Consider the following 26,596-nt stretch of genomic DNA (forward strand, 5'->3'; position numbering starts at 1 on the left):
GGTTTTTCTTTCTACTGATCACTTGACATAAAGACCAGCCCTTTTTGCTCCTGACATTAAGTTTTTTTCTTTCATGCTGGCGGCTTTTGCTTTTTTCAAGCCAGAATAATTTGAAAGGACTTTTCCCTGCGTACTGCAAAATGATTGTGCTATATGTGTGTTTGTGTCTGTTGTGATCACAATAGGCAGTTGGGCCACAATGTTTAGGGATTGCAGGAAGACTTGCTCCTGTGATCTATCCAAGTGTGTCAGATTTTTTTAAAATAAATGAGTTTAAAACAGTGTCATTGCATTGATATACTGGTTTAGCACTAGATCGCCATGGCGCAGAAAAAAATTCAGCCTAGACTCCTACACCTGATTGTTGTTTTTCCTCCCCACCAGAGGCCCTCCTACTTTTGAAAAGTTGGATCCTTTTGCTTTCTCCAGTGCAGAAGGGAAAGACCAACCAAGCACATACGCAAACAAAATGATTCTTTGGCAAACCACCTTCATCCTTGCCTCGTGCCCATGAGTGTGAGGACCAGGAGAGCGTGTGTGTGTGTGTGCACACACACAAACAGTGGCAGCACTCAACTCTCTACCAGGACACTTTCTTTTTAAAAAATTTTTTTATTAATTAAAATATTTTACCCTGCCTTTCCCGTTTGTTTGTTTACAGCTCAACAAACTATCCAGTGGGCAAGACAAGATGAGGAAATAGTCATTGAGTATGGAAAGCCTTTTTAAGGCAATTCTTTTAAACTGTGCCACCTACCGGTGCTTCAAATAGAACTGTAGTCAGAAGGATTTTTTTTTCTGTTCTGCTTGTGTGGCCACTTAAATTGAGGGGAACAGAATGCCCTGGTGTGACTTCACACAGTGATAGAATATGAGTTAATTTACATTTCCCTCACTCTCTAATCACACCCTGAAACTTGTGAGAGTTTTCTTATGTATTTGGCAAAATATGGGTGCTGTCCTAGTCTTTGAGCTACCTAGTGCTGGGCATTACCTATAAAGCCCTTTATAGTTTAGGTCCAGGTTACCTGAAGGACCATATCTCCCTATATACACCTTCTCAGTGATTAAGCTCAGCAAGAGGAGACCCTCCTTTCGGTCGCATTGCCAGCACAAGCACAGCTGAAGGGGACACGGGAAGAGGGCCTTCTCTGTGGCAGCTCCCAGGCTATGGAATGCTCTCCCTTGGGAGATCAGGATGGCCCCTTCCCTGTTATCCTTTCAAAAAATGACCCATCAATTCAGGCAGGCTTTTAACAGTTATAACTGAATCCCTGAGCCCAATTTTAGCAGATAATTTTAATCTTTTCATGTTTTTATGTTTTAATCTTTTAATTTTATCTTAATCCATATATTGTTTAATTTGTCTTTTAATATTTAACTTACTGTGTTTTTAATTGTGTGAATTTTAATGTTGTGAGCCACTTTGGGTCCCTTGTTGGGAGAAATGCGGCATATGAATAAAACTAATAATAGGTGAAAGGAGCAGTGTGAAGGCAGTGTATGACAGGGCATGCCATTTCCTGTTTCTAAGCTATCACTCAGCAGTTGATAGGAAAAGAAAATAATGAGGGAGACAAAGCACTATACAACCTTATGAATTCAGGGGCTCCTGAAGCGCTTTTTAAAAAATGGATCACACTGTTCTGGTTATGCTTTTGCCTACATTATGATGTGGTCTGCATTTCACTGTCTACATGGGACCTGTTCCCGAAATTACTGAGGTATCGTCTCAAGGTACTGACTGAAATCCTGTTACCTTATGCCATGTAAGGCTGATGATGTAATCAACAATGAAGATTTTTTTAAAATCTAAAACATTTGTGATTTCTCTCCAAAAGTTCTGAGTCTCTTGTTCAATGTCTGTTGTTGTCATGAAGCCTTTGGGAGCTGCAGGATGGAAGGCAAAGTCTAAATCCCAGCTGCCACTGGGATGATTTTATGGGCAACAATAATTTTTAGTAATTGAAGACTTCCCCCTCCTGTCCCATGGCCCATAACAGTTTCCTGACAATGAGTATGAGAACAGGAACAGACAGTCAAGGGAAAAAATTGGAAATGTTTAATTTCTGGAAAAAATGTTGCTGATGATGACATTGTCAGCCTTGCATGGCGTATAACCTATGTAAGTGTGTTACATCCTTAGTGGTGGATGTGGTTGGGATGCACTGCTTATTTTAAGTTTTAGAAGAGGTATCTGTGTTAGACTGTGCTAGCATATTAGGCAAAAACAAAAGACAAATAAAAAAGACATAAACATTGTGGCACCTTAAGGACTAACTGCTATATTTTAATGTAAGCTTTCATGTCTGAAGAAGTGGACTTAAAATGTAGCAGTCAGTCTTCAAGGTGCAACAATGTTTTTGTCTTCTTTATTCTTAGTTTTTCTTTTGTCTTTCCCTAATGTGCTTGTTTCAAGTTATGATTCTGTCACAAAAATATGAAGCTTTTTTTTTTAAGAACGCCACCTGGAATAGAGATAGATGGTGCTAAGCTTTTCCAATCCTTATTGGGTCTAGAGTGAAAAAAACAAAACAAAAACCTTAATTCCTATTAGCTTGAAAATTATGGCATTTGTGTGTTTTGCAGGGTTTTTTTTGTTGTTGTTGTCATTGAGAAAGGGCTTCCCTCTTCCCCAACTATAAGCTCCACCAGAAAGAGACTTCCAACTTTGGCATCATAAAATTTGCGTGTACCTATCTCTCTACTGTTGCTCGTCTTCATGTGAAGCATTTCTTCAGATACAGTTTCATTTAATTTGTATTTGCTGGGGAGGGGTACTTGAATGTTCATATTTTTTTCATATAATTCCTTATTCTGCCTAGGCTTTTCTCTTTTTTGTTCTTGTATGTTTGGTTTTGTGCAAATAGAAAGAATTTAAACCAGTGTTTGGCTCCTACTGAGCAGTAATCATTGTGCAATAAAATGAAATGCACTTGATACGCAGCATAAGAAGAACATGCATATGTCCCTAATGCTCTGAGCTTGTGTATGAATGAGAGGTACGTTCAATCAACTCAGATAGCTGTTGTTAGCTGATTTCCCCAAGATTATTGTACAGCCTAATGCCTACGCTAAGAATCCAACACTCTAAGCAGAAGATGCCAAGATACCAGTAATGTTTATGTCCCAGGTGACTGTTCCTTTATTCAAGCTTATGTACAATGTGTGTTCCTTTTAATGGGGTTTTATTAGAGTCTCCATACACTAGCTTTTGAGAACAGAGTGGAACATTTTCATTATTGATGAGGAATTGTATCCATTCTGATAGATTAGCAAAGGGGTAACTGGAGACACCAGAATCATTAAATGAACGGGTGATGGTTTTCCAAATGTTGCAGCTTTTATTTTCAAGCACTTTGTTTAACCAAGCACACCACTGCCTTAACTGTGGAAAAGCTAACATTTCCACCCATGCACCCACCAAAAAGCACTGTCAAAATGAATGCTTAGTTTTCACCTCGCTTCTCGGAAGTCAGATGCAGCTTGGAATCGTTTTTCTTCCATTGCGTTGCTAGAATGTTGGTGCAGCAGCCTGTCCAAAGGGATTATGTAGCAGGCCGGTCTTATTGGGTTCTTTATCTGGTGTCCAATTACACCTTTCATAACTCTGTCTCCTTCTTCTCCAGCGCAAGTTGTGTGTGTCATCACTACCCAATCACAGGCCTCATTCTAATGATCAGAGAAGGTGGTGTTCTCCTGCACCTACCTTTAATTTTGTTGTTGCTGAGCAAGTTTGGTTTCTTTTTTTTAGTGGGAGGGGGGGAAAGCTGTCTAATGACAATAACCTTTTTTAAAAAAAGACAAAAACACTCCTAGAACATGAGCAAGTTTCAGCGTAAAAACTCTTTTGCTGCAGGAACTGCTATCAGTTGGTTGGAACCAAAAGTCTCCGTGCCAAACCACTTCAAAAATGGAGCAGGTCAGAATTTCTCAGCAGATCAGAACAAGCCGTCATCTGTCAAAGAAGAGCAGTCCGATTCAGGTTCCTTTCAGCTAATCAGGGTAAGATAACATGAAGGCCTCTGTTGTGTGGTTTGGTTTCTTTCCTCTTTATTTCAAAAAAGGGATTGATCAGTATTTTGAAAGGGCAACTGTATTTTTGAAAGATTAAAACACTAATAGTTTCTGGATATGAAGTGGGGCTTAAACAGAGGAAATACCACAGTGCCAGGGTATTGTTTTCTGTCTTTTAGCAGATTTTTGGTGCCACTAATAAATGGGGCAGGAAACATGTGGAAAAGCAAGTGTTAATAAAAAGTACCGATTAAATAAATTGATTAATCTGATTTAAAATAGTTACAGATTAATAGGTTAAATAGTGAAAAGCCTTTAGAAAATGTTTTTCCATGTTTCAAGCTTTCTCATCAGCACAAATATAGACACCATGTCAATTGCATGATATTTCTCAGTGCAGTTTTCTTTAGCTCAATCGCTCCTGACTCCTAATCCAAGATTAAAAGTAACTTTGTTTAGTGTCAGAATCTGTCAGGATAAATTAAGAGAGGGAAATGGGATAGTTTTACATGGCATTTTTAAAACTTGACAGCATGTTAAGAATATTAATAGCTTGGGAGATCTCGTTGGCTTCATATACTTACAGTATTACAATTGAAAAGGTATTGTAAAAAGTTTAGAAAAGCATGTATTATGCTTTTCTTTAAACTATTTATACTTTACCTTTCTCCTCAAGAGGAGCAATGGCAGCTACCAATATTAAAGCAAACAATATAATCACAGTATTATGGGGATTATAAATATAGATTGGTATAGATTTTTGACACAACTATGTTTCTGATATGAGTGACTCTTAGGAGCACTTTTATCAAAGTAAATAGAATATTGTAACATGAAAAGGTATTTGTTTCTTTCTCTTACAAAAAATGAAGAATGCAGTATAACTTTATCAGCATGATCAGACTATATATGTGCATTATTGCACACACACAAACTCACTCACTCACTTTTAAGAATGTGCTAACTTCCTGTTTTAATATTTAGGAACCAAAGCTGAAATTTCACGGTAGCTTATTCTCAAATCAGTTTTTTCTAAACAAAAGACTGAGTATATGTCAGGGAAGCCCCCAGTAGAGCAATACCATTGAGGCATCTTGGTTAATTACTAAACACTCAACAGCTATTAGCAATCCAAAGAGACAGTGCAAGAGAAAAGCCTTGTTTGTTTGTTTGTTTGTTTGTTTTGCCCTGCAGATTGCTGATGGCTGCTATTTATAGATTTCATTTTCTTCTTGCAAGTTGTTTCCATCCTATAGTCTAGGGTGTGGATGCTCCTCCCTACACACCCTATTGCTCATGGGACGGGTCAGCTTTTATGGTCACATGCAAAAGTAACTGAAATATGCTTGATATAGTAGTTGTAGTTTCCAAAGGAGTAGCTGTGTTAGTCTGTGCAAGCATAGCAGACAAAAGAAAAGGAAAAAAAAGATGAAAGTGTTCCAGCACCTTAAAGCCTAGCTACTATAGTTGTTAAGGTGCCACAGTGTTATTTGTCTTTTCTTGTGTTGGTTTATATGATATGATATGAAATATGCTTGAAGAAACCTGATGCGCAACCACTCCTTCAGTGAGGCAGGATCCTTCACACCCAAACATTCCTAACTGATGAGAATAACACAGGAGAATACAGCTGAACGTTAGAGCATAATGGCCCATGAACAGGTAGTGTCAGAGAACAAGAGAAATAAAAATGCAGGTACTGTAGAACTACTTTAATAAGATGAAACTTTTAAGTGGCTTAAAATGAAGTCCAGCCTCAGCATTATCAGTAATAGGCAGGAGTCATTTTCACTGGACCCAGATCAGTTCTCCTCTCCCCCTACTGCTCTGTCCAAATTTCTGTGTCCCCCCCTCTCTGTGTCATGTGATCATTGCTGGAATGAGCCACCACTGCAGCAAAACTCATAGCAGTGTGTCAATGTGTACTGTGGCAGCATTCTGAAAGCAGAGAGTGTGTTCTGTGCAGAGTCTTCACCATAGTTCGATGCTGCAGAGATGCAGCAAGCCTCTGTTGTGCTTAGAATGTGCCAGCCAAGGACAAATGTCAAGTAAGAGAACTAGGAGTGCCAAACTGTAGCTGCTTCCGTTCCTGACGTGAAATGGCCAAGATGCGGCCTGCTTTATCAATCCATTTGCACGTACAGAAATGTAGTAAGGAGACAGATGAAGTCAGTTGGGTGTTTTTGGAACCTACAGTCTTCAGATAATTCTACTTTCTCCCAAATTTTAAAATCTCTCAGACTTTTAAAACATCAAGTTCTTTCTATTCTGAATGTGAAGACACGACAATCCAAACCCAGATTTTTGAGGTGTATGCATCAAAAGCCCTGAGTCTGGATGAATGAATAATTCATTTCATTTTCTCCTCTATTCAAAATGTTCAAACATTTTCCCACAATATTTATGAAGATGTGTATGAACTTCACTTAGGTTTTGCTTAAAAAATTAAGCAAACCAGTTGTTCCCATTGCAAAAAGGATCTTATTCTACATTCCTGTCAAGTAGATGTGTGAAGCATGAGAATCATATCAGAAGAAAGAAATGACAACCCTGGTTAAACATTAAAATTGTTGAATTTAGAGATTCAGATCTAGGCTTCTAAAAACTAAGCAGTTCATGAATGGATGTGTTGGTTTGGTTTAAATGTATTACACATTTGTATTTGTGTAGGTTTTTTCCTTAGAACTCAGGAAGAAATGTGCACATTTTGGAAGTTTCATGTAAAAAATTAACTTTTGATTTATTCTGACTTCAGACTGCATATTTCAGTATTACATAATACTTGCTTGAATAGGTCTGTCTGTCGTGAGCAGGTATGCCAGGAATATTGTCAGGAATATTGAAAAAAACCCGAACAAATCAAAACAAAATATGATGGATGGCTAAGTTATAGGAAAATTTCTTCATAGTTGAATATGGTGATCAGTACCCTGAACACATCCTGATTTTGGAAACTAAGCAGGGTTGTTCGTAAGCTTGGATGAGAAACAATGAGGGAATATCATCATTGAATCCTAAGGAGAACTAGGGGGAAAAAGTCCTGCATGAAGTCCTGTGAACTGCTGTCAAAAAGAGTTGAAAATACTATGCTAGATTGTCTGAAGGGCCTCAGTCAGTATGAAACAACTTCTTATATTTCTTTGAGGCAGAATCTGAACATGGAAGTTGCGGGGGGGGGTGTTAGAGGAAATAGGGAATAGAAACAAAAAGCACCAGTACATGTTTCAGAGTCTAGCGGAGTTTGGTATCTGTGCCTGTAAGTAGCTTTGAGAGTCATTTTACTAGGACATGCAGATAATATGAATTATTGCACCAATGGACAGTAAATGCGAACATCCATTCACACTGGAACAGATGTCTGTGAATACTACAGACAACGTATTGTGAAATATGAAGGGAAACTCTGATGTCACATATGTTTGGTTGTCTTTGGTTTTGAGTCTGTGCTAGTTCTTCCCTTGGAATAGTAGCAGATTTTCTTTAAAAAGGCAAATCACTTTTTGTGATAGATATCATAATGGCTGGGATATTGCTCACAAATGTTTGTTGTCTTGTCTCTATCTTTGTTTTCAGTCTGCCCCTTCTAAGTCTAGATTAAGCAAGGTGAAACATAATACTGAATATATCATTTCTCAGGTGCCATAGGAGTTAATAAACTATTCAGTCTGCCAAGTTAGGTAATCCTACTAAGTTCTTCATTTATATTTGGTGGTCAGCAGTTCTCTAACGTTATCTGAGGGACATTTCCTCTGGACATTTCCTGTTTCCAGCCATTCCATCCAGTTACCTTCTAATAAATGAATACATGGAAGTGATCAATTTCCCCTGCCCCCCCAGTTGATAAATCTTCTATGTATAGCCGATTTGTTTGTCAATTATTCAACTAGAAACACTTCTTGTTACATTTTGACTCCTGCCAGATACTTTTAGGAGATACAAAGCTGCTCTCCTTTCAGCACTGTCACACTGTTGGTATTAAAAGCATGTCACCAGTGCAGAAGCTGAGAGCAGTCTGCAAAATCACCATCTAGCTTCTAAAAATGTGAAGTCATTGTTCTGAATAATAGAAGTCATGCACTTTTATTGTGGCTTATATTCCACTTTGTGCTTTTCTGTTTTATAAGAGAGTCTTATAATTTCCTCCCTGCGGATTTTCCTTACATATTTTACAAATTTAGTGACCCTCAACAAGTACTGTAAATACTGGATTCCTGTTTCAGCAGGACAATCTATGGTTGTATTGACCTGTTAAGCAGATTTTTCCACTAATGTTAATTAAAATTGAATGTTAAAATGTGTCAGTTATCTGGCCTTCCAGTAACATATCAAATAAAGGCATATATCAGGAAAACCTGAGAATATAGGTGTCTGTTTGAGGACACTAAGGCTTTAATAAATTTTTGATAAGAGAAAAATCTGCTAAACACTGCAAAAGAAAAAATTATCAATATTTCTTCATTAGCAAACAGGGCCAGAATTTTGAACACTAGTCCTTACATCTCTATAGTAGCAGTAGCATCAGTACTGAAGACACAAATTTTGAAATATACTGACAGTGATTTAAATTGAATACTCTAAATTTTAATTCCTGTCCATTTTATTACTAAGAGTTTGTTGATTTCAAACAGAAACTAGAATTAAAACTCATCTTTAAAAGATAGATAATCTTCCACAGGAAGTTGGGAATTAGTGTATTAGTATGGGTCATGATAGGGTATGCCCTTAATATGAAAACTGAGCAATCACCTGTGGGAATTTAGGAGGGTGATTTGACTGACATGTTTCAGGGGCAGTAACATTAGAGCTTGGATGTTATTTGAAGTGTCATTTGTTTTTGGAATTTACACAAGGAACCAGAGGAAATAAATCCAGATGAGGAGGTAGAGGATACATGTGATAATAAAGAAGATGACCTTGGAGCAGTAGAAGAACAACGTAGTGTTATCTTACATCTCCTGTCTCAGCTCAAACTTGGCATGGACTTAACGAGAGTAAGTGACCAAAATTTTAATTATTCTAAAAGTAAGATGAACATATTTCTGTAAAGTGGACTTTGAGCTAACCACATCTGAGTTGTTTTGATAACTTAATTAACTTGATTTTAGCCATCATACTAGCATGAAAAGACCAACACCCTCCCTCCTAATTTTAAAAACATATAATGAGCTTCTTGATTTACTTTTGGACACAGTTCATTGTTTATGCATGTATAATTTTTTCATTTTATTTTTATAAGGATAGCCTAAACTACTTTATAGCATTTAGGAATGCAAAATATAATGTATTTATTGTTTTATAATTTTTTCCACCTTTCATTTTGCTTGGATTTTATATTAAAATAGTTCATATGAGTTCAGGGGCAGCAGAGAGAGCTGATAATAGTACTCTGTGTTTAGCAACTGAAAATATGTAAGTAGATACATTTGCTTTATACATTATGCACTGGAGAGAGTATACTTACAGTCTTGGAATGCATCTACATTACATAATAATTTGTTTAAGTTGATGCTTATATTGTAGTAATCTTTAGTCTTTCAAAACTTAGAAGTACCGGTAACTTGTATTTTTTACAGTTTGTAATATATAGGTACTTATTCTGTGTTCTAAGACAGAGAATGCTCTCTTACTGAGGGTGTTATCAGACAGGCATTTGTCCCACTGTTTGGTCCTGCCGACCTAGCAGTTCCAAAGCAGGTAAAGATGCGAGTAGATAAATAGGTACCACCACAGTGGGAAGGTAACAGCGTTCTGTGTCTAGTCGCGCTGGCCACGTGACCACGGAAATTGTCTACGGACAAACACTGGCTCTATGGCTTGGAAATGGGGATGAGCACCGCGCCCTAGAATCGAACACGACTGGACATACTGTCAAGGGGAACCTTTACTTTTACCTTGGTCCACTGCAAAGATGGACTGATTTGTTCCTTTCTCTGACAATCACTCAGTGCAATTGGTGGAGCAAAGCAGAGCATCTTAGAGCATTCCTAACCACACCTTTCTGGATTCCTATCAGAGGCTTCTACTTTTATGGTGACGGAAGGATCACTCTGTTTTGGTTCATTTCAAGCCCATGTGATTGCTGGAAAGAAACCAAAGCAAGCTAGCAGCTATCAATTTGCCTCCCTCTTTCAATTTCCCATATTCTTAAGTGGCTTAAAACGACAGTTTAGCCATTTCACAATATTCGGAAATTAAACACTTCCTCTGCTCCATGAAGGGGCAGATGAAGTAAAATATTTTTTTTAAAAAATCTTTATTATGGCTTTGCTAATCCATGGCAGCATTTAGAATAAATACATTTTATTTCAAAAATTCCTCTCAGAAGCAGGAAGAGAGGAGAGGGGCAAAAGGGGGGATTTTTTGTTTCATTTTTGTTATTTTCAATAGGCAGGCAGACCACAGAGGGGCACTTGAAGTGCGTATGTCATTTGAATGCAAGGATCATGCCAAATGGAGTACTAGATCTCTACCTGACCTTATCTGATCCTATTTAGTCCATTTTAGCCCACTCTTAAATGAGCTTCTGTAGATAAGTTCTCAGGTAAAAGCTTCTGCTTGTGATTTGTTGCAAATTCTAGTTCCCTGCTTTGTCAAATGTGGGAAGTTATAGTTTGTCTAGATGTGCTAAACAACAAACCTACTTAGATATCCTAGTTTGTTAAGCCTGTGGATTGTACATTCCTTGTCTTCCTTATGTTGAACAGAATGGGAAACTGCAAAATAAATGGATGCTTATAAATTGTGAAAAGAAAAAAGAAAGAATGTAAATATATTAGCCTAAGGTGTTTAGCAATTCATTTTTGTAACAACAAACCATAGTTTCTAGTTGCTGTGACTGCAGCCAAGCATTTTCAGTCGGTACATCTGAATTAATGAAGAATAACTTTAGATACGATTGCACCAATTGGAAACTGAAGTTGTATAAAAAAATTGTTAGCATCCGGTAAAATTTTCTGCAGCAGCATCTTCTTTAAGCCCTAGTGTGAATCATGAATATGCCATGTAGGACACTGTTTTTAAGGTTTCTGTCTTTTAAACATCAAAGTATAGTTGAAATAAGGTTTCTGGAAAATGTTAAGATAATGTACAGAATTAGTGAACTTATCAAGGAAGAATGCAAAAATGTCTATTCCTTTAAAAAAAAGAAATTGAAAGCCTCAATAAGGATTGGCAAAGTACCTTACATATCTTAATTATTTAGAAAAGATAAGAAAATGTAAATGGTAATAGAAATAGGGCCAGAATTTTAAATATAACTTTTCAGCACCTTGAACATGGGCATTATAGTAATCATTACAATAATTATTATAATAAGCATTATAATAATCATTACAAAAAAATAGAAGGGGACAAAAATAAACAAATGAATTATTCACTCTCTTTAAAATCAAGCTATCCAAGGAAAATTTGAGTTGAAATTGGGGATGTTGAAAGATCAACACGGGAATATATTATCTCATCAGGATAAAGTACAGAAGTTGGAAACAGTGCACAGTATGGAAAAGATTAAAATTATGTCAAAGAAGAATCTTTTCAGGAAAACTGTAAATTTAGAAAGTGAAGTGAAAGCTTTAGTCAAAGTAGTTGGAAAAGATAAAGCACAATGAGTAAATGGGATACTAATAGAGCTATATAGATTAAACATCAACATTTTAAGAAGAATGCAAATCTGGAAGACAGAACAGTGGCCCACGTGCCCAATTTGTATTCTAGTCCCAAAGGAAGACGATATCAAAAACTGCAGTAGCAGGAGAACCATTACATTAATACATTAATTTCCCATGGAAGCAAAAATATGTGAAACATTTTACAGTAAATGTTTTTACTATATATGGTGGAGCAAGAAATGCCAGAAACTGAATTCAAAAAATGAAGAGGAGCTAAAGATAATATTGCATACACATGCTATCTACTTGAGTATACTGAAGAATTTCAGAAGAAAATCATTTTGTGCTCTGTAGATGGCAATAAAGCCTTTGATTTGTAATGATCATAAAACATTACAAATTACACTAAAGAAAATGGATGTGTCACAACTACAGATTGTCCTGTGTGGTTCTGGACAAAAGGTTACTGTTAGGACAGAATGTGAAGAAACAGAATGATTAACAATTGGCAGAAATGTTGAACAAGTGTGCATTTCTCTGTCTAGTTCAGTTTATATGCAGAACATATACAGTGGTGCCTCGCTAGACAGTTACCCCACATGACAGTTTTTTTTGCTAGACATTGACTTTTTGCGGTCACTACAGCGATTTGCAAAACACTGGTTCCTATGGGGGAATTTCGCTGGACAATGTTTGGTCCCTGCTTTGCAAACCGATTTTCGCTAGATGACGATTTTGACAGCTCCCTCCACGCTCGCAAAACAGGTGTTTTCGGGACCTAAGCTTCGCAAGACAGAGATTTAAATAGCTGATTGGCAGTTCGCAAAGTGGCTTTCCTATGGCCGATCTTCACTAGACAACGACGATTCTTCCCCATTGGAACGCATTAAAAAGGTTTCTATGCATTCCAGTGGGGAAATGCTTTTCGCTAGACAATGATTTCGCTAAACAGCGATTTCAGTGGAACGGATTATCATCGTCTAGCGAGGCACCACTGTACAAAAAGGGAGCATTGAAGAGATAAATATCAGTAATTTAAGGTATAAAGATAACACCACATTACTTGACAGAAAAGTAACTGCTGATGGTTAAAGAAAGTGCAAGAGCCTGATTATTGCTGAAGATTAAGAAGACAAAAATAACGACTACTGAAGAAATGCATAAGTTGGCAATAAGGAAATCAGAGTTGCTGAATATTTTTTCAAGGTTAACCACACACAAAAAAATAGAAGTGTTCTGCTGGGGTGGACAGGCAAGATTAAGATTGTTCAGATTATGGTAGCTCCAGTTACTATGTACAGGTGCAAGTTGGACAAGAAAGCTGACGGGGGGGGGGATCATTCATTAGAAATGAGCCTGAAGACAAGAGATGATTTTAATATCAGAAAATAATCTCTGGTAGTCCCAGTCATTCTGATACTAAAGTCTCAACTGCCCATCTTGAGGCTCTTGAAGGCTCAAAAGAAGGATACAGGTATAAAGCAGAGCATTGTTTTCTGTTGTTATATGCCATCAAGTCACTTCTGGTTTTTGGCGACTTTATGAATTAGCGACCTGTGAAAATCCTATCATCAACTGTCTGTTGGCTCTTGCAAAGTGAAGGCTATGGTTTTTGATCAGTCTGTCTCTCACTTCCTCTTTCCCTTGTGCCTTCACAACCTTTCCTAGTATTGGAGCATTGGTGTAGTATACAGCATTATTTAATCGTCATAGAATGTTAAGCATAAATATCAACATAAATCAATATTCCATACTGCTTTAACCATACTTTAAAATTACACTGCTAGCTTCAATACATGCACATCGTGAATGTTCCACTGGTCTTTTCAGGGGGCTCTTGTAACTAGCTGCTGAGAAAGTTTTGTGGGTTTTCTATCTCTCTTACTGGTTGTTCCTCTATACGGTTTTTAGTTAATGTGAATCTAATGTTGTAACAGATATATGAAAACTAGGTTTAAAAATATAAAGATGAAGATTCTGTACTTCATTTTACAAGATTTATTCTGTGCATTTGTTAACTTCTGGGTTTGTACACATGTTATGATTGAAGTAATATCAAAAATTAATAATGGCGAATTGCATCATTTGTGGCATGACTATCTTCTACAAGAAACCTTTTTCCTGTCAGTGCCAGAGCTATGCATTTTGTAACCAAAATGTATTATACACTTTCCCCATCATTGTTTGGCTTGCGGTTGGTGGGTTTCCCCCCACTTTATTCAGTGATTGAATTAACACACTGATCTGTCTTTATTTCAGGTGGTTCTTCCCACTTTTATTTTAGAGAAACGCTCCTTGTTGGAAATGTATGCCGACTTCATGTCCCATCCAGATCTCTTCATTGCAATTTCAAATGGCACAAGCCCAGAAGAGAGGATGATCCGCTTTGTGGAGTATTACCTCACTTCCTTTCATGAAGGCCGCAAAGGGGCGATCGCAAAAAAGCCGTACAACCCGATAATAGGGGAAACATTTCACTGCTCGTGGAAAATGGCAAAGAGCCACATACCATCTGACACAAATAGTAACTCTTCATCCCATTCCCTTTCTGAGCAAGGGACTGTCTCGGAAGAGCTACAGGACCAAGCAGCACCAGACTGTTACACTGTAAAATTTGTAGCAGAACAAGTATCTCATCATCCTCCAGTCTCAGGGTTTTATGCTGAATGTGTAGAGAGGAAGATGTGTGTTAATGCTCATGTCTGGACAAAAAGTAAATTCTTAGGCATGTCAATAGGCGTGACCATGGTTGGTGAAGGTAAGTGGAGAATGTTCCAATTAACTGCTTCACATTTTTGTAATGAACTTATCAGAAATGCAAGACTGATCAATATGAGCATCCTGTATAAAATGGTGTCAATGTCTTGAAAATTGTTCAAACTCTTCTCAGAAATAAGCAAGCTTGTTTGATGCTAGAGGTTACTTTGAAATCATGAGTCAGGCCCTCTGGATGAAATAGACACTCTGGATGAAATTACTTCTGATCTGACCAACAGGAACACTCTTTGTGCTACCTACTTTTCTGTTCCATTTGGGAGAAGGGGTGAAGGGGTGCTGCTGCATTAGAGATGTTCTACCGTGTCTCTAATGCATGGTCTCAAAGTGTTTTCTCCTGCTGAACCAAAACGTTTGATACAAAGAAGTAGTTTTTCGTAAAGCCTTGTGCTGAGTGAGGAGCAATATAATGGGTTTGACTGGTTGCTATTTTCTAATTGGTTTTTTGTTAGGGCAGTGAGTCCTGTTTCTTCATGATGTCTGTACATTTTGGGATCTGCAACTTTGCAGAGCATGGTGTGGGAGTACGCCTCTCATAACTTCTCGCCAATGGCCATGCTGGCTTTGGCTGCTGGGAGTTGTAGGTCAAAGCATTTGGAAGAAAGCAAGCCCAAGGGGAGGATTTTTAGGACCTGGGGTAGAGCCGGGAAGCACAATGTTTTTTATGGTTCCATCTCAGGAGCACAAGAGGGAGCTGTTCTTGGGCAGTTTCGGAAAGCACCTTTTTCCCCAGCATCCCAAAAATAAAATTTACCTCAGCATTCAACTACGTTGGTACTATTTCCTCTTTTGTTTTACCATTTTAAAATGTTTGTTTTGTGATTGTCGTCCTTGTATTTGCCATGGACCAATGAGGATCCTTCAGATAAAGGTACTTTATCTGTATGGGCAAAGTCCTGGCTTTTCTATAATAAACACTTTTGTGGATTATGAAGGAAGAAGCAGAAACTCCTTGGAAGTTTCAGTTTACTTTGTAACACATTCAGCCTCTCGTGTTTTTTCTCTTCTTCCATAGCAAGGTTTTTAAGAAATTTGAGTAACCTTGTAAATCTTTAAATGAGCAGAAATTTTTAATTTTTATTTCTGGAAGGTAGTTCTGAATATCCTTATATGGTCTCTGCTTCCTGATCTTTCCATGCTTATTTATGCCTAGCAAGCATTGTATTTTATCTTTGTTACTCACCATCACCTCACATTTTCCTTGGCTTATATATTTCCATTACTTTCAGAACTTACATGCAAAGTTATCCTCTGATTGTAAGATAAAGTCTCCATAGTTTCCTTTTGGAAGTACAGTGTGGGATCAGCACTATCACAAATTAGTTTTGCTCAATATCTTGCCAGTGGATGCATTTTTATAATAGAAGGTTGTGCTTTTCTGATTTGAATGGCTAACGAGTTATTGGGAAAATATAGTGAGACATGGATATCAGGGAGTTCTTTTCAAAGAGAGAAAATGTTTGGTGGGGCCAGATCACTATTACATTACTACTATGAGCTGTTTCTGCCTCTTGGGTGGATTTTTTAAAATTATTATTCCTAATGGGAAAATGCAAGGAATGTTTCCTGTGTCGTTACAGTTAATGGTAATAATGATATTTTCAGGAACATGGTTCACTTGAATATTCCTGTCAGTTCAAAAATGACGCTACTGCTGCTTTTACCTTTTAGCCTATCCCAGTAGTTCCCAAACTTGACCAACCCAGGTTTTCTTGAACTGCAACTACCAGGAACCCTGGCCCAGCTCAGCTGGTGGTGAGGAATATGGGAACTGTAGTCCAAGAATACCCTGGGTTACCCAAGATTGGGAACCACTAGCCTATACTAAATTATTTTGTAAAAAAAACTAAGAACAGGATGGATTTCCTTTAAAGGTGTTAGCCATAAATATCACAAAAAGAGGTGATGGGCTTAATTTGAATGTTTCTTGATAACTTTGCATCCTGAAATGTAAGTGTGAGGAATCTGAATTGTTTAAACTCTTGTGGGTGTGATATCTATCTCTGTCTTTCAGGTATTTTGTGTCTCCTGGAACATGGAGAGGAATACACATTTTCTCTGCCTTGTGCATACGCTCGGTCGATTTTGACTGTTCCTTGGGTAGAACTGGGAGGAAAAGTCAGTGTTAACTGTGCAAAAACTGGATATTCTGCAAGTATAACTTTTCATACCAAGCCATTCTATGGTGGCAAGCTCCACCGGTAAATATTTCTTTATGTAGACTTTTTACAGAGTGTACTGTTAAAGCTATCATAAATATCTTCCTTACCTATGCTGGGATGAACAGTAGAAATAGAAGAATATGTTGATTCTGTTCCAGGCCAAATTAAGTAGTTATAAGCCTCACATGAAAACTTGCAGATTAGGTGCCAAAGGAAGTTTAAAATGTTTTATAAAATGCTTTTCCTTCTGTTTGAGAAGTGTCTTCAAATCACAAAATCTTGTTGATAAAAAACTGCAAAGAAAAGCTAATTCAGCTTGCAGGGGGGGAAAAGAGCGAATGGTACGGGCCCAAATCTTGTTGCTTTCTTCTGTTTGTGCAGTGCTTTCTTGCACACACAAGTTGTCTTTGAAGGCCAGTTGTGCAAAGGAGTATTCACTATCCTCTTGTTCCCATGTAATCCCTGTTGCTTTCAACAGAGTAACTTCTAGTTTGTATAATTGTAAAGCCAAGAAAAACATCTACTTCTGCTTTATTGACTATGCAAAAGCCTTTGACTGTGTGGACCACAGCAAACTATGGCAAGTCCTTAAAGAAATGGGAGTGCCTGATCACCTTATCTATCTCCTGAGAAACCTATACACAGGACAGGAAGCAACAGTTAGAACTGGATATGGAACAACTGATTGGTTCAAAATTGGGAAAGGAGTACGACAAGGCTATATATTGTCCCCAGGCTTATTTAACTTATATGCAGAATACATCATGCGAAAGCCTGGACTGGAGGAATCCCAAGCCGGAATTAAGATTGCCGGAAGAAAGATCAACAACCTCAGATATGCAGATGATACCACTCTGATGGCAGAAAGTGAGGAGGAATTAAACAACCTCGTAATGAGGGTGAAAGGGGAGAGTGCCCAAAATGGTCTGAAGCTCAACATCAAAAAAACTAAGATCATGGCCACTGGTCCCATCACCTCCTGGCAAATAGAAGGGGTAGATATGGATGCAATCACAGATTTTACTTTCTTGGGCTTCATGATCACTGCAGATGGAGACAGCAGCCACAAAATTAAAAGACGCCTGCTTCTTGGGAGGAAAGTGGTCATATCGACCAGATAGGCGGGATATAAATTGAATAAATAAAATAAATAAAATAAAGTGATGACAAACCTTGACAGCATCTTAAAAAGCAGAGACATCACCTTGCCAACAAAAGTCCGAATAGTCAAAGCTATGGTTTTTCCTGTAGTCATGTGTGGAAGTGAGAGCTGGACCATAAAGAAAGCTGACTGCCGAAGAATTGATGCTTTTGAATTATGGTGCTGGAGGAGGTTCTTGAGAGTCCCCTGGACTGCAAGGAGAACAAACCTATCCATTCTAAAGGAAATCAACCCTGAGTGCTCACTGGAAGGACAGATCCTGAAGCTGAGGCTCCAATACTTTGGCCATCTCATGAGAAGAGAAGACTCCTTGGAAGACCCTTAAATGTTAGGAAAGTGTGAAGGCAAGAGGAGAAAGGGACGACAGAGGATGAGATGGTTGGACAATGTAATGGAAGCGACCATCATGAATTTGACCCAACTCCGGGAGGCAGAGGAAGATCGGAGGGCCTGACATGCTCTGGCCTATGGGGTCACGAAGAGTCGGAAACGACTAAGCGACTAAACAACAACAAAGCAAAGATTGCTAGACCAATAGTGGGCAGGATCCTGGCCATTGTGTAACTTGCTCCTTGAACACACAGTTCAAAATTGTACTTCAGAGCAGCCCTATCCAAGTTATACTGTATTCAAGTTAAAGATCTGGGCTTATTAAATCTATGAGAGGTTTTTAAGCCTGTCCCTTTTGCCCTGAACACATAGAAGTGAAATGAGAAGAGCCTTATTTGTCCATGGAAGCTCTCCACACTATTTTTAGAACCCTGTAGGTAGAGGAGACTGTTCTCTTCAGAGCTGCCATCAATACAGTATGTAGAAAGTCATTGAGTAGTAACAGACGTGGCCTGGACTTGTCCTCTCCTTAACCCCTTCTTGTACATTTAGTAAACCCAAATCAATAGTGCATGAATAGGATAAGGCTGGAAATTTAAAAGCACTTTTATTCCACTTGTTCTCCAAGGAGTTTTTTTTTTACCTGAAAACAACAACTACCCTATGAGATCACTTGTTCTAAGAGTAAGTGAGTGGTTGATCCAAGTTTATCATGTGCACTTCATGACTGAATGGATAATTGGCCAAATCAACCCCGTTGTAACCTGACACTGAAGTAAATGTTCAGAGCTGTACTTTGAAAAGTTTTATAGACAGTAATGTCTTGACACAGCAATTAAAAATGTGTACATGTTTTCATGGACTCTTAACCCTTGGCAGAGAAGCAAGAGGAGAAGGGATCACAGTTCTACTACAGTTATTCTCAAAGTTAGGGCCCCAGTTCCTCTTAGATAGGGATTTCCAGAAATCATAGTCAGCATAACCAATAGTCAGGGTTTCTTGGAGTATCAGGGGCTCAAGTTTGGGAACTACTGTTCTACGTGTAATGCATATTGTCATATATGTATGTACAGATGTGGTTTAAATTTCCAGTGGCATTTTTGGTTATCACTTGTCAAGTAAAGAGAGGAATGATACATTGTTATAGTGACTCCACTATTAGTTGATACTGCTATAGGAAACAATGGTGCTAGAAGATTTTCGTGTGACTCAGCAGGCAATAAGTAACGTTTATGGAGATTTCTTAGCTTGAGTCATTTTGCTTGTAAAAGTTATGCCATTTGTATTACACCAGCACAACTAGGCAAGAGAATTAGAGCCATTTTCTGTTACATACAAATTTTATTGAGCAAGTTGTATTATGTTGTCCATAGATGAGTTATCTATCACCTGCTTTGAATAGTATGATTCTCATATGTTTAGGCTTAAGTGCCCATAGAAGATTGTATGATTTTAGGGAGATTTCTTTGAGAGAGTGTAGGTAGATAGACAGACAGAGGGAGGAACAGCACACACTTAAATTGAGTCTTTTTATGGACTCTGCATGGAGTGGAACTAAAAAGAGTCAATTTAAATATGTGGCTTATCACTTAATGCTAAAAGTACAATGAACAAGAAAGTTTATTTGATACTAGTTGCCTGACAAGAATAGTATGCTGAAATAATATTTCTAAAATAGAAAGTCACAAGAGAAGAAAGCAATAATAATCGTTCGGCTCTTTTTGATTCTTTTTATTGTTTTTGTTTTCAATTTAAATTCTTGCCATTTTAAATTAGTTGCACAGGAAAACAGTAGAAATTTCATTTCTAAAACAGTCTTGCAAATAAAACTGGAAGTACTAATCCTCCCAGGTCCTGCTGTATACTAGGACTCTTCCCCAGCACCCATTTTTAAGCTTGGCTATCATGGTGAAAATCGTCATATTATATACATACAGCATGGATTACCCAACTTCTTTCAACATGTTTTAACTACTGTTTTTTAGTGTTACTGGTGAGGTGAAGCAGAACGCTACCAACACTGTGGTTTGTAGAGTGCAAGGTGAATGGAATAGTATTCTTGAATTTACATACAGCAATGGAGAGACAAAATATATGGACTTGACAAAACTGTCTGTGACAAGAAAACGAGTGCGACCGATTGAGAAGCAAGGGCCATTTGAGTCCAGGTCAGAGAAATGGTTTCATGCTTTAAAAAGTTGATACATTCCTTAAGTTTGTCATCTGCAAGTACCAACAAGTTATGTTAGTGTGAAAGGAAGACCTGCAGTAAAATGAATTTGGATTCATTAGTGCAGGATTTCTTATGCTTGAAAAATAGGAAGATTTCTTAATCGGAAGCCAAATATTTGTGGTACAGACTGTTGAGAACAGTGGTGGAGATCCCTCCCTGGTGCTCCTAATTTCTGTGGGTAAAAGTGCACTAGAGAGCTATGGGATTTTCCTCCACCCTCATCTCTTTCCATGAACTCCATTTTCCCAGATGGCTATATCAAATTTGGATTATTTCTATTTTGTTATCATCCATGCTTTATACTGTCTGGGTTTAAAGCTACTTCATACACCTTGGTTAAGAGAAAATGTGGTAAGTAACAGTTAAGATTAATGCTGATCTTGAGGCGGACAGATGCATAATGTTTAACATTTGTTGGATGAATCAGTTGAGTGAACACAAGTAGGTGAAAACAAAGGATTTACTTCTCATTTACTATCATCACCAAGTGTCCTTTGTGGTTAGGAACTATTCCCATAATTCTTCCCACTCTTTCTGTTGCTCTGTATAGATTTCTGCAATTCACTGGAGGAGAAATCAGTACTCATTACAGCTAGAAATAGGATGCTAGATGGGTAGGCATAGGTAAAGTTTCTCCAGAGCAAGTTTAGATGATGATCGGCAGGTGTTTTGTTTTACCTTTCCTTGTGACAATGCATATTTACTTTTGGGAGGCCTATTTTTGAATATTCTGCTACATTGAATTATTGTGCAAAATTTACTTTAGGAAAATTCATCTACCATTCTGACACTTTAAGATGGAAGATATCATTAACAATTCATTAAAGGTGTGGGTGTTGGAGATTCTTCTTTATAGGGTAATAGAACAGCAGTTGTCAGCCTTTGGTCCTCCAGATATTTTAGATTTCAGCTCTCAGAAACCATAACAAGAATGGCTAGTGACTAGGACTTGTTAAGAGTTCTGCATGTGAGGATTCTAGAATTTATGCAACTAGCTTGATCCGCATGATTTAAAAAGGTCACAGAACTGTGCAGTTTTTTTATATTTTGTCTGTATTACCTTAGTATAGAATTTTCAGTTATCTTAATTGCAGACTATACATATCCCTCCTCACATTTCTTTGTGTCTGGATTACAGTGCCTCCCCTCATGCATGTGCCTTTATGTCCTAGATTATGCAGAACTGCTGCTTGTTTAATGAATGTCACAGTCTGTTTCTATCTTTATCCTATTGAACTTGTCATTACCTTGGCTAGAACAGTAATGGTGTGGTCATTTCCCTAAATAATTACTACATTTTCCCTTGCTATCCATAGGATTTGCTAGTCACTGTATACTGCACTGTGGTCACATTAGAAACACAGGGCATTTAAGAACTGACATGAGGTCCCATACATCTGGTTTGTTGGCTGAGTGACAACTACATTCATAACAATATTGGAAATGATTTGACTAAAGGAAAAACACTTCTCAAATGTGACACTTCATTCCCCTCCCAGTTTGTTAATTGGAGATTATAACTGTGAATTATCCTTGTTTGTAAACAAGCCATAGCTATTGACATTTCACTTACCTAGTTAGAGAGCTTGAACCTCTTCTACCTTTTGAATTCAGGAAACTGTGGCAACATGTTACAGAGGCCTTGAGGGAAGGGGATATTGATAAGGCAACAGAGCATAAGAAAGCACTGGAGGAGAGGCAGAGAAATGAAGAGAGGCTCCGGGCAGAAACGGGTACACCTTGGCATACTAAGTACTTTGTTAAAGAGGTAAGTGGCTAAACACATGCTGGACTTCTAACTTCCAAGAGAGTTTTTGCCATGTGTTTTCCTCCACATTTACTCATCTTGATTACCCAGCAAAGGTTTTGAGGCTTGCAGCATTGAAATGGGATATAATGGTGCTGCCCAGAAGTGGCATTTATACATTTAAAGTAGAGTGGTGCCTCGCATTACGACGTTAATTCGTTCCAGCGAAATCTCTGTAGAACGAAAATGCTGTAATGCGAAAATAAAAAGCCAATTGAAGCGCATTGAAACCCCTTCAATGCATTCCAGGGGGCTGGAAACTCACCGTCCAGCGAAGATCCTCCATAGGGTGGCCATTTTTGGTGCCTGTGCAGCGAGGAATCCGTCCCAGAAAACAGCGGGGAGCCATTTTATTTACTCGGCGGCCATTTTGAAACCGCCGATCAGCTGTCCGAAAATCATTGTTTTGCGAAGAATCGGTTCCCAAAGCAGGGAACTGATCATCACAAAGCGAAAAACCCCTATTCAGACCATCGTTTTGCAATCGCAAAAGCGATTGCAAAAAGATCGTCGTCATGCGGTTTTGTCGTCATGCGGGGCAGTAGTAAAGCGGAGCACGACTGTATTATATCCCTCTCTATATTTATTTGAATTGTTCTGCACAGTCTATCTGTAAAACAGATATCATGAAAGTAAATAGCTTTTGCTGGAACCATTTTTGAGATTGCAATCTGTAAATCTGGGGCAGAGAACCTTCAACTTCCTTCAGTGTGGCTTCCAGATCATACAAGTGTTGCAGGTCTCCTCTTCCTCTCTAGACCGCTCCTCTGGGAACTCCTTCCTTCCTCTTCTGCTTTGCAAATGTTTGTGCCTACATGAAAGAAGTGGTGGGGATAGCACAGGGACAGAAAGCACTGCTCTTCTGAGGTGTCATGAAACCTGCCCATTTCTCACTGTGGATCCACCCCCACCATTACCCTGGTGGCCCCTAACTGACTTTTCCTGTGTTAAGAACTTTTGTTCCTTAGCTCTGCTGTTAATGAATGCCTCACATACTGTATTTCCTTTAATCCTGAGTGCATTTCTCAAACTACCTAGATTACATTTCCTCTAGAAAGGTTTGGAATTATAACCTTGGTTTGGTTCTTCTTTTATCTTACTGACAGTTGAGTTATACTTGTAACAGTCCCATATGGCAGGGGCATTGTTATTATCACCTTATTGCTAATGGATGGTGGGGTGACTAAGAGAATGTGTGACTGTGTGACTACCTAATGTTACTCACTATGATTAGTTTCTTGTTGGAACATCAGCACATACAAGTACTGTGTAAACCAGTGTTTCCCAACCTGGGGGTTGGGACCCTCAAGGGGGTCACAGAGCAGTTTCTGGGGAGTCATTGGTCACTTTATATGTGTCATAGCCCTTGTGAAATAAGGAGAAGGGCGAGTAGCAGGATCATTGAAAATTCTGCCCTGATGGGGGATGACAACGATGACCTTTTTATGCAAATATGGAGGGGGGGGGCTTAGGTTACTTGGCTGTTATAAAAGAGGGTCTCGTAAAAGGTTGGGAACCACTGGTGTAAATAGTTTGCAGCATTTCACGGAGTGCTGACCCTCTGACCACTTGCATGCATCTCATGCTTGTGCAATTATCATTGCATGTATGAATGTTTCAACAGGGTACTGTCCTAAGCCTGTGACTGAGGTGTGATTTGAACAAGGGCCTCTGGAGTTAGGTACTGTATTTAATCAACACGCAACACAACCTCTGTTGTCATGGGAGAAAGCACACAGCTTTCTTGTTGTGAATTATGACAAGTAAAATAATTTCACATCCACACAACACGTTGACCCTTTTCAGAACTAATGAGAACCATGTTTTCCTTCCATGAGAACAAGCTATGGTATGCATCAATCTTGAATTAATTTCTTCTGCTCTCGTCTTTCTTACCTGAAAGGAGGAGATCTTAATTTGAATGTTGAACTGACCACAGTTCTCCCATGACATCTAGATTGGACAGGTGAGCCATGTGTAGGCCATGGCTAATGAGAACCATCAAGCTGTTCTTTCCAGTCCTATGGCTGTGTTCTGTGTTTTGGTCAGCAATGTTCCAAATTGTATGTATTTATTGGGTCTTTAGGACAATAGGTATTTGGTGTTGAAGTTACATGGACTTTTTGTTCTTTGCCATTGTAATCTTGTTTTCTATTTGAATTTCAGGGAGATGGCTGGGTTTATTATAACCCCCTTTGGAAAAGAATGTCTACTGTGCAAAATCAAGATATGGATACGAATTAGCTGACATTTCTTCAGAATTGTTCTTTACATTTGTCTAATCCCTGCAACTTCCAAAATGCTGTATCTCACTAAGAGTCTTTTGGGATTTTTATACAATTGCACAGAACTAAATGAGGATAAAGGAGTAAAACTTCTAGGGCACTTTACTTTTTGCAGAAAATCAAAGGGGTAGAGAAAATATTGCCAGATATGTTCCCTCTTCTCCCCAAAGAAACATTTTATATGGTATTCAAGATTTTATCTGAACAACATGTTCTTTCTAAGCATAATGTCTTGCAAAAGCTGCCTAACTTTTTTTTCTTGAACCTCCTTAGAAGCAGTGGCATTCAGTGCTGCTATGCTGTTTTGCCCAGGTGGATTTATCTCTGGAGTAATACCTGAACAGTGTTTCAGAATTGAAGCTTCAGCTTCCACTGATTTCTGATCTACTCAGTGCCCATCTAAAGAAGAAAAAAAGAGACCTTTTGCTGCTCTGAATTGCTCTCATAGAAGCCTTGAAGAGAAAGCTTTTTGTAAGTTTAAACTTGGAATCAGTGTTATGAACTCTCTGGATCAGGGCAGTTTTTAAAAAATGTTCTTCAGAGGCAGTCTGTGCACAACCATGGTAGAATGAGGGGATTTATACAAGTCCCACTTAAAAAATTTAAAACATTAAAATTTTAAATGGGGGTTTCCCTCCCTTTATATTTGGAAAAGCTCACTGAAGAGGAAAATGGGGGCAGGGATGTAAAATTGAGAACACATTTTTTTCCTGGCCTCATTTCTGCAGTGAACTAATATGTGCTTCATACTGTAAATACTGCAAAATGTTATGCCTCTTTGAAGACTAAGGCCTAGATCCAAATGATCGAACCTTTTAGAAAAAGTCAGATTACTGTGCTTCATGTCTCCGCTCCCACTCTCCCTTCTCCTTGGATCATCTCTGACACTGAGTCAGTATTATAGGGTGTCCAGGCAAGTAACTTCATTTGCCTTCACTGTATATTCAACATCAAACAAACATCTCTGTGTGCCCATTGAGTACAAGGACTTTGGTTTTCTATAGTATCTGAAAAGACTTGTTTTTTTGCTATGGGACTGCATACGTAAACAAATGCAATCTGATATCAGGAAACCATGTTCTGGTAAAAAATGTTCTTGGTTTTTTTTATGATACCAATATTTTATTGAAGTCTATGAATTGCTGGCAATTAAGAATAGAACTGATTTATGGCTTTCATTCTTGTTACTACTACAAGCTACCTTAATTTTTCTAAGAGTGGTGCCTTACTCTGTATCTTCTGATGTAGTCTTCCAATCAGTGTATATACCGTAATCTGACATCTCCATTTCTTGTCAACAGCGGGGCCTCTCCCTACCATCATGAACATTTATGAACTGTGTGTGCTAGTCAGGTGTTTTAATTTTTTTATTTTTTTGGTCCATATTCAGGGAAGTATCTGAACACATCCTCAAGTGATTAAGTAACCATCCTCATTTTCCACAAAAGCTAAAATGCATACAGAGAAAAAAGTTCAAGTTTTTATGCACATGTCTTGAAACTCCCTTGTACTTTTTCTTGCTGTGAAATGCACTGAAATTGTAATGCGAGTAGTGTACAGTTCCATGTGTGAGACATGGGGAGGGAAGGAAATAAAGGAACCAAACAAAACTAACTGTCTTGTCTGCTTTTATAATAACTGAGACATTTAAGTGTTTATTTGGCTTCAGACTGTGGAATGTGACACCCAGTTCAGAATCTTTGTGAATTTTAAGAATCTTGGTAATCCTGACCTCTTATCCCTTTTAAAACTCTGCCCCTCCCTCATGGGAGGGAATATATTTTTTTAATGTATGATCAACTTTTTCTTCACAAAGAGCTTCTACAGCATCGCTGGAAGGATGAAGTGGTTTGTATATGGTATAATCAGCATGATGGCACCTTCTGTGAAATGTATAGTTATGTTGGTCAGCAATTCTAAGTCTGCCTTTTACTGGCAGTTTCCAGATGAGGAAAATAGACCTTTATCAGTTCCGCTGTTTAATAACCTTCTATAAAATGTAGATTTCTGAAAGAACTGATGTCTTTTAGCGGCCAGATTCCTGCTGGAAATAACTCAGTAACATGTGCAACGATGTAAATTATAGCCCTGAACTGCTGCTAGTTAACAAGTTGCCATGGTATCCCTTTATTGTGCTCCAGCCCATGCAACTGGCCTACAATGAGAAAGAAAAGCAGCAGCTTGTCAACTAGTGACAAGTTACCGATGTAGTTTACAC

General features: G+C 38.3%; 1 protein-coding gene across 3 annotated transcripts in view; it reads left to right on the forward strand.

Annotated features, from left to right (window-relative positions):
- OSBPL11 (oxysterol binding protein like 11) overlaps positions 1-25,988 on the forward strand; it is a 68,510-nt gene extending 42,522 nt beyond the window's left edge. For all 3 annotated transcript variants that reach the window (XM_072984945.2, XM_072984933.2, XM_072984938.2), the window contains exons 7-13: positions 3,860-4,005; positions 8,868-9,008; positions 13,884-14,382; positions 16,414-16,600; positions 20,039-20,221; positions 21,901-22,054; positions 24,260-25,988. In XM_072984945.2, coding sequence (XP_072841046.2) covers positions 3,860-4,005; positions 8,868-9,008; positions 13,884-14,382; positions 16,414-16,600; positions 20,039-20,221; positions 21,901-22,054; positions 24,260-24,337 — 1,388 coding nt within the window. In that variant the 3' untranslated portion in view covers positions 24,338-25,988. The remainder of the gene's footprint in view (positions 1-3,859; positions 4,006-8,867; positions 9,009-13,883; positions 14,383-16,413; positions 16,601-20,038; positions 20,222-21,900; positions 22,055-24,259) is intronic.
- Positions 25,989-26,596: the final 608 nt, after the last annotated feature.

Source organism: Pogona vitticeps, chromosome 1 (genome assembly GCF_051106095.1).
Source record: "Pogona vitticeps strain Pit_001003342236 chromosome 1, PviZW2.1, whole genome shotgun sequence".
Classification (NCBI taxonomy): domain Eukaryota; kingdom Metazoa; phylum Chordata; class Lepidosauria; order Squamata; family Agamidae; genus Pogona; species Pogona vitticeps.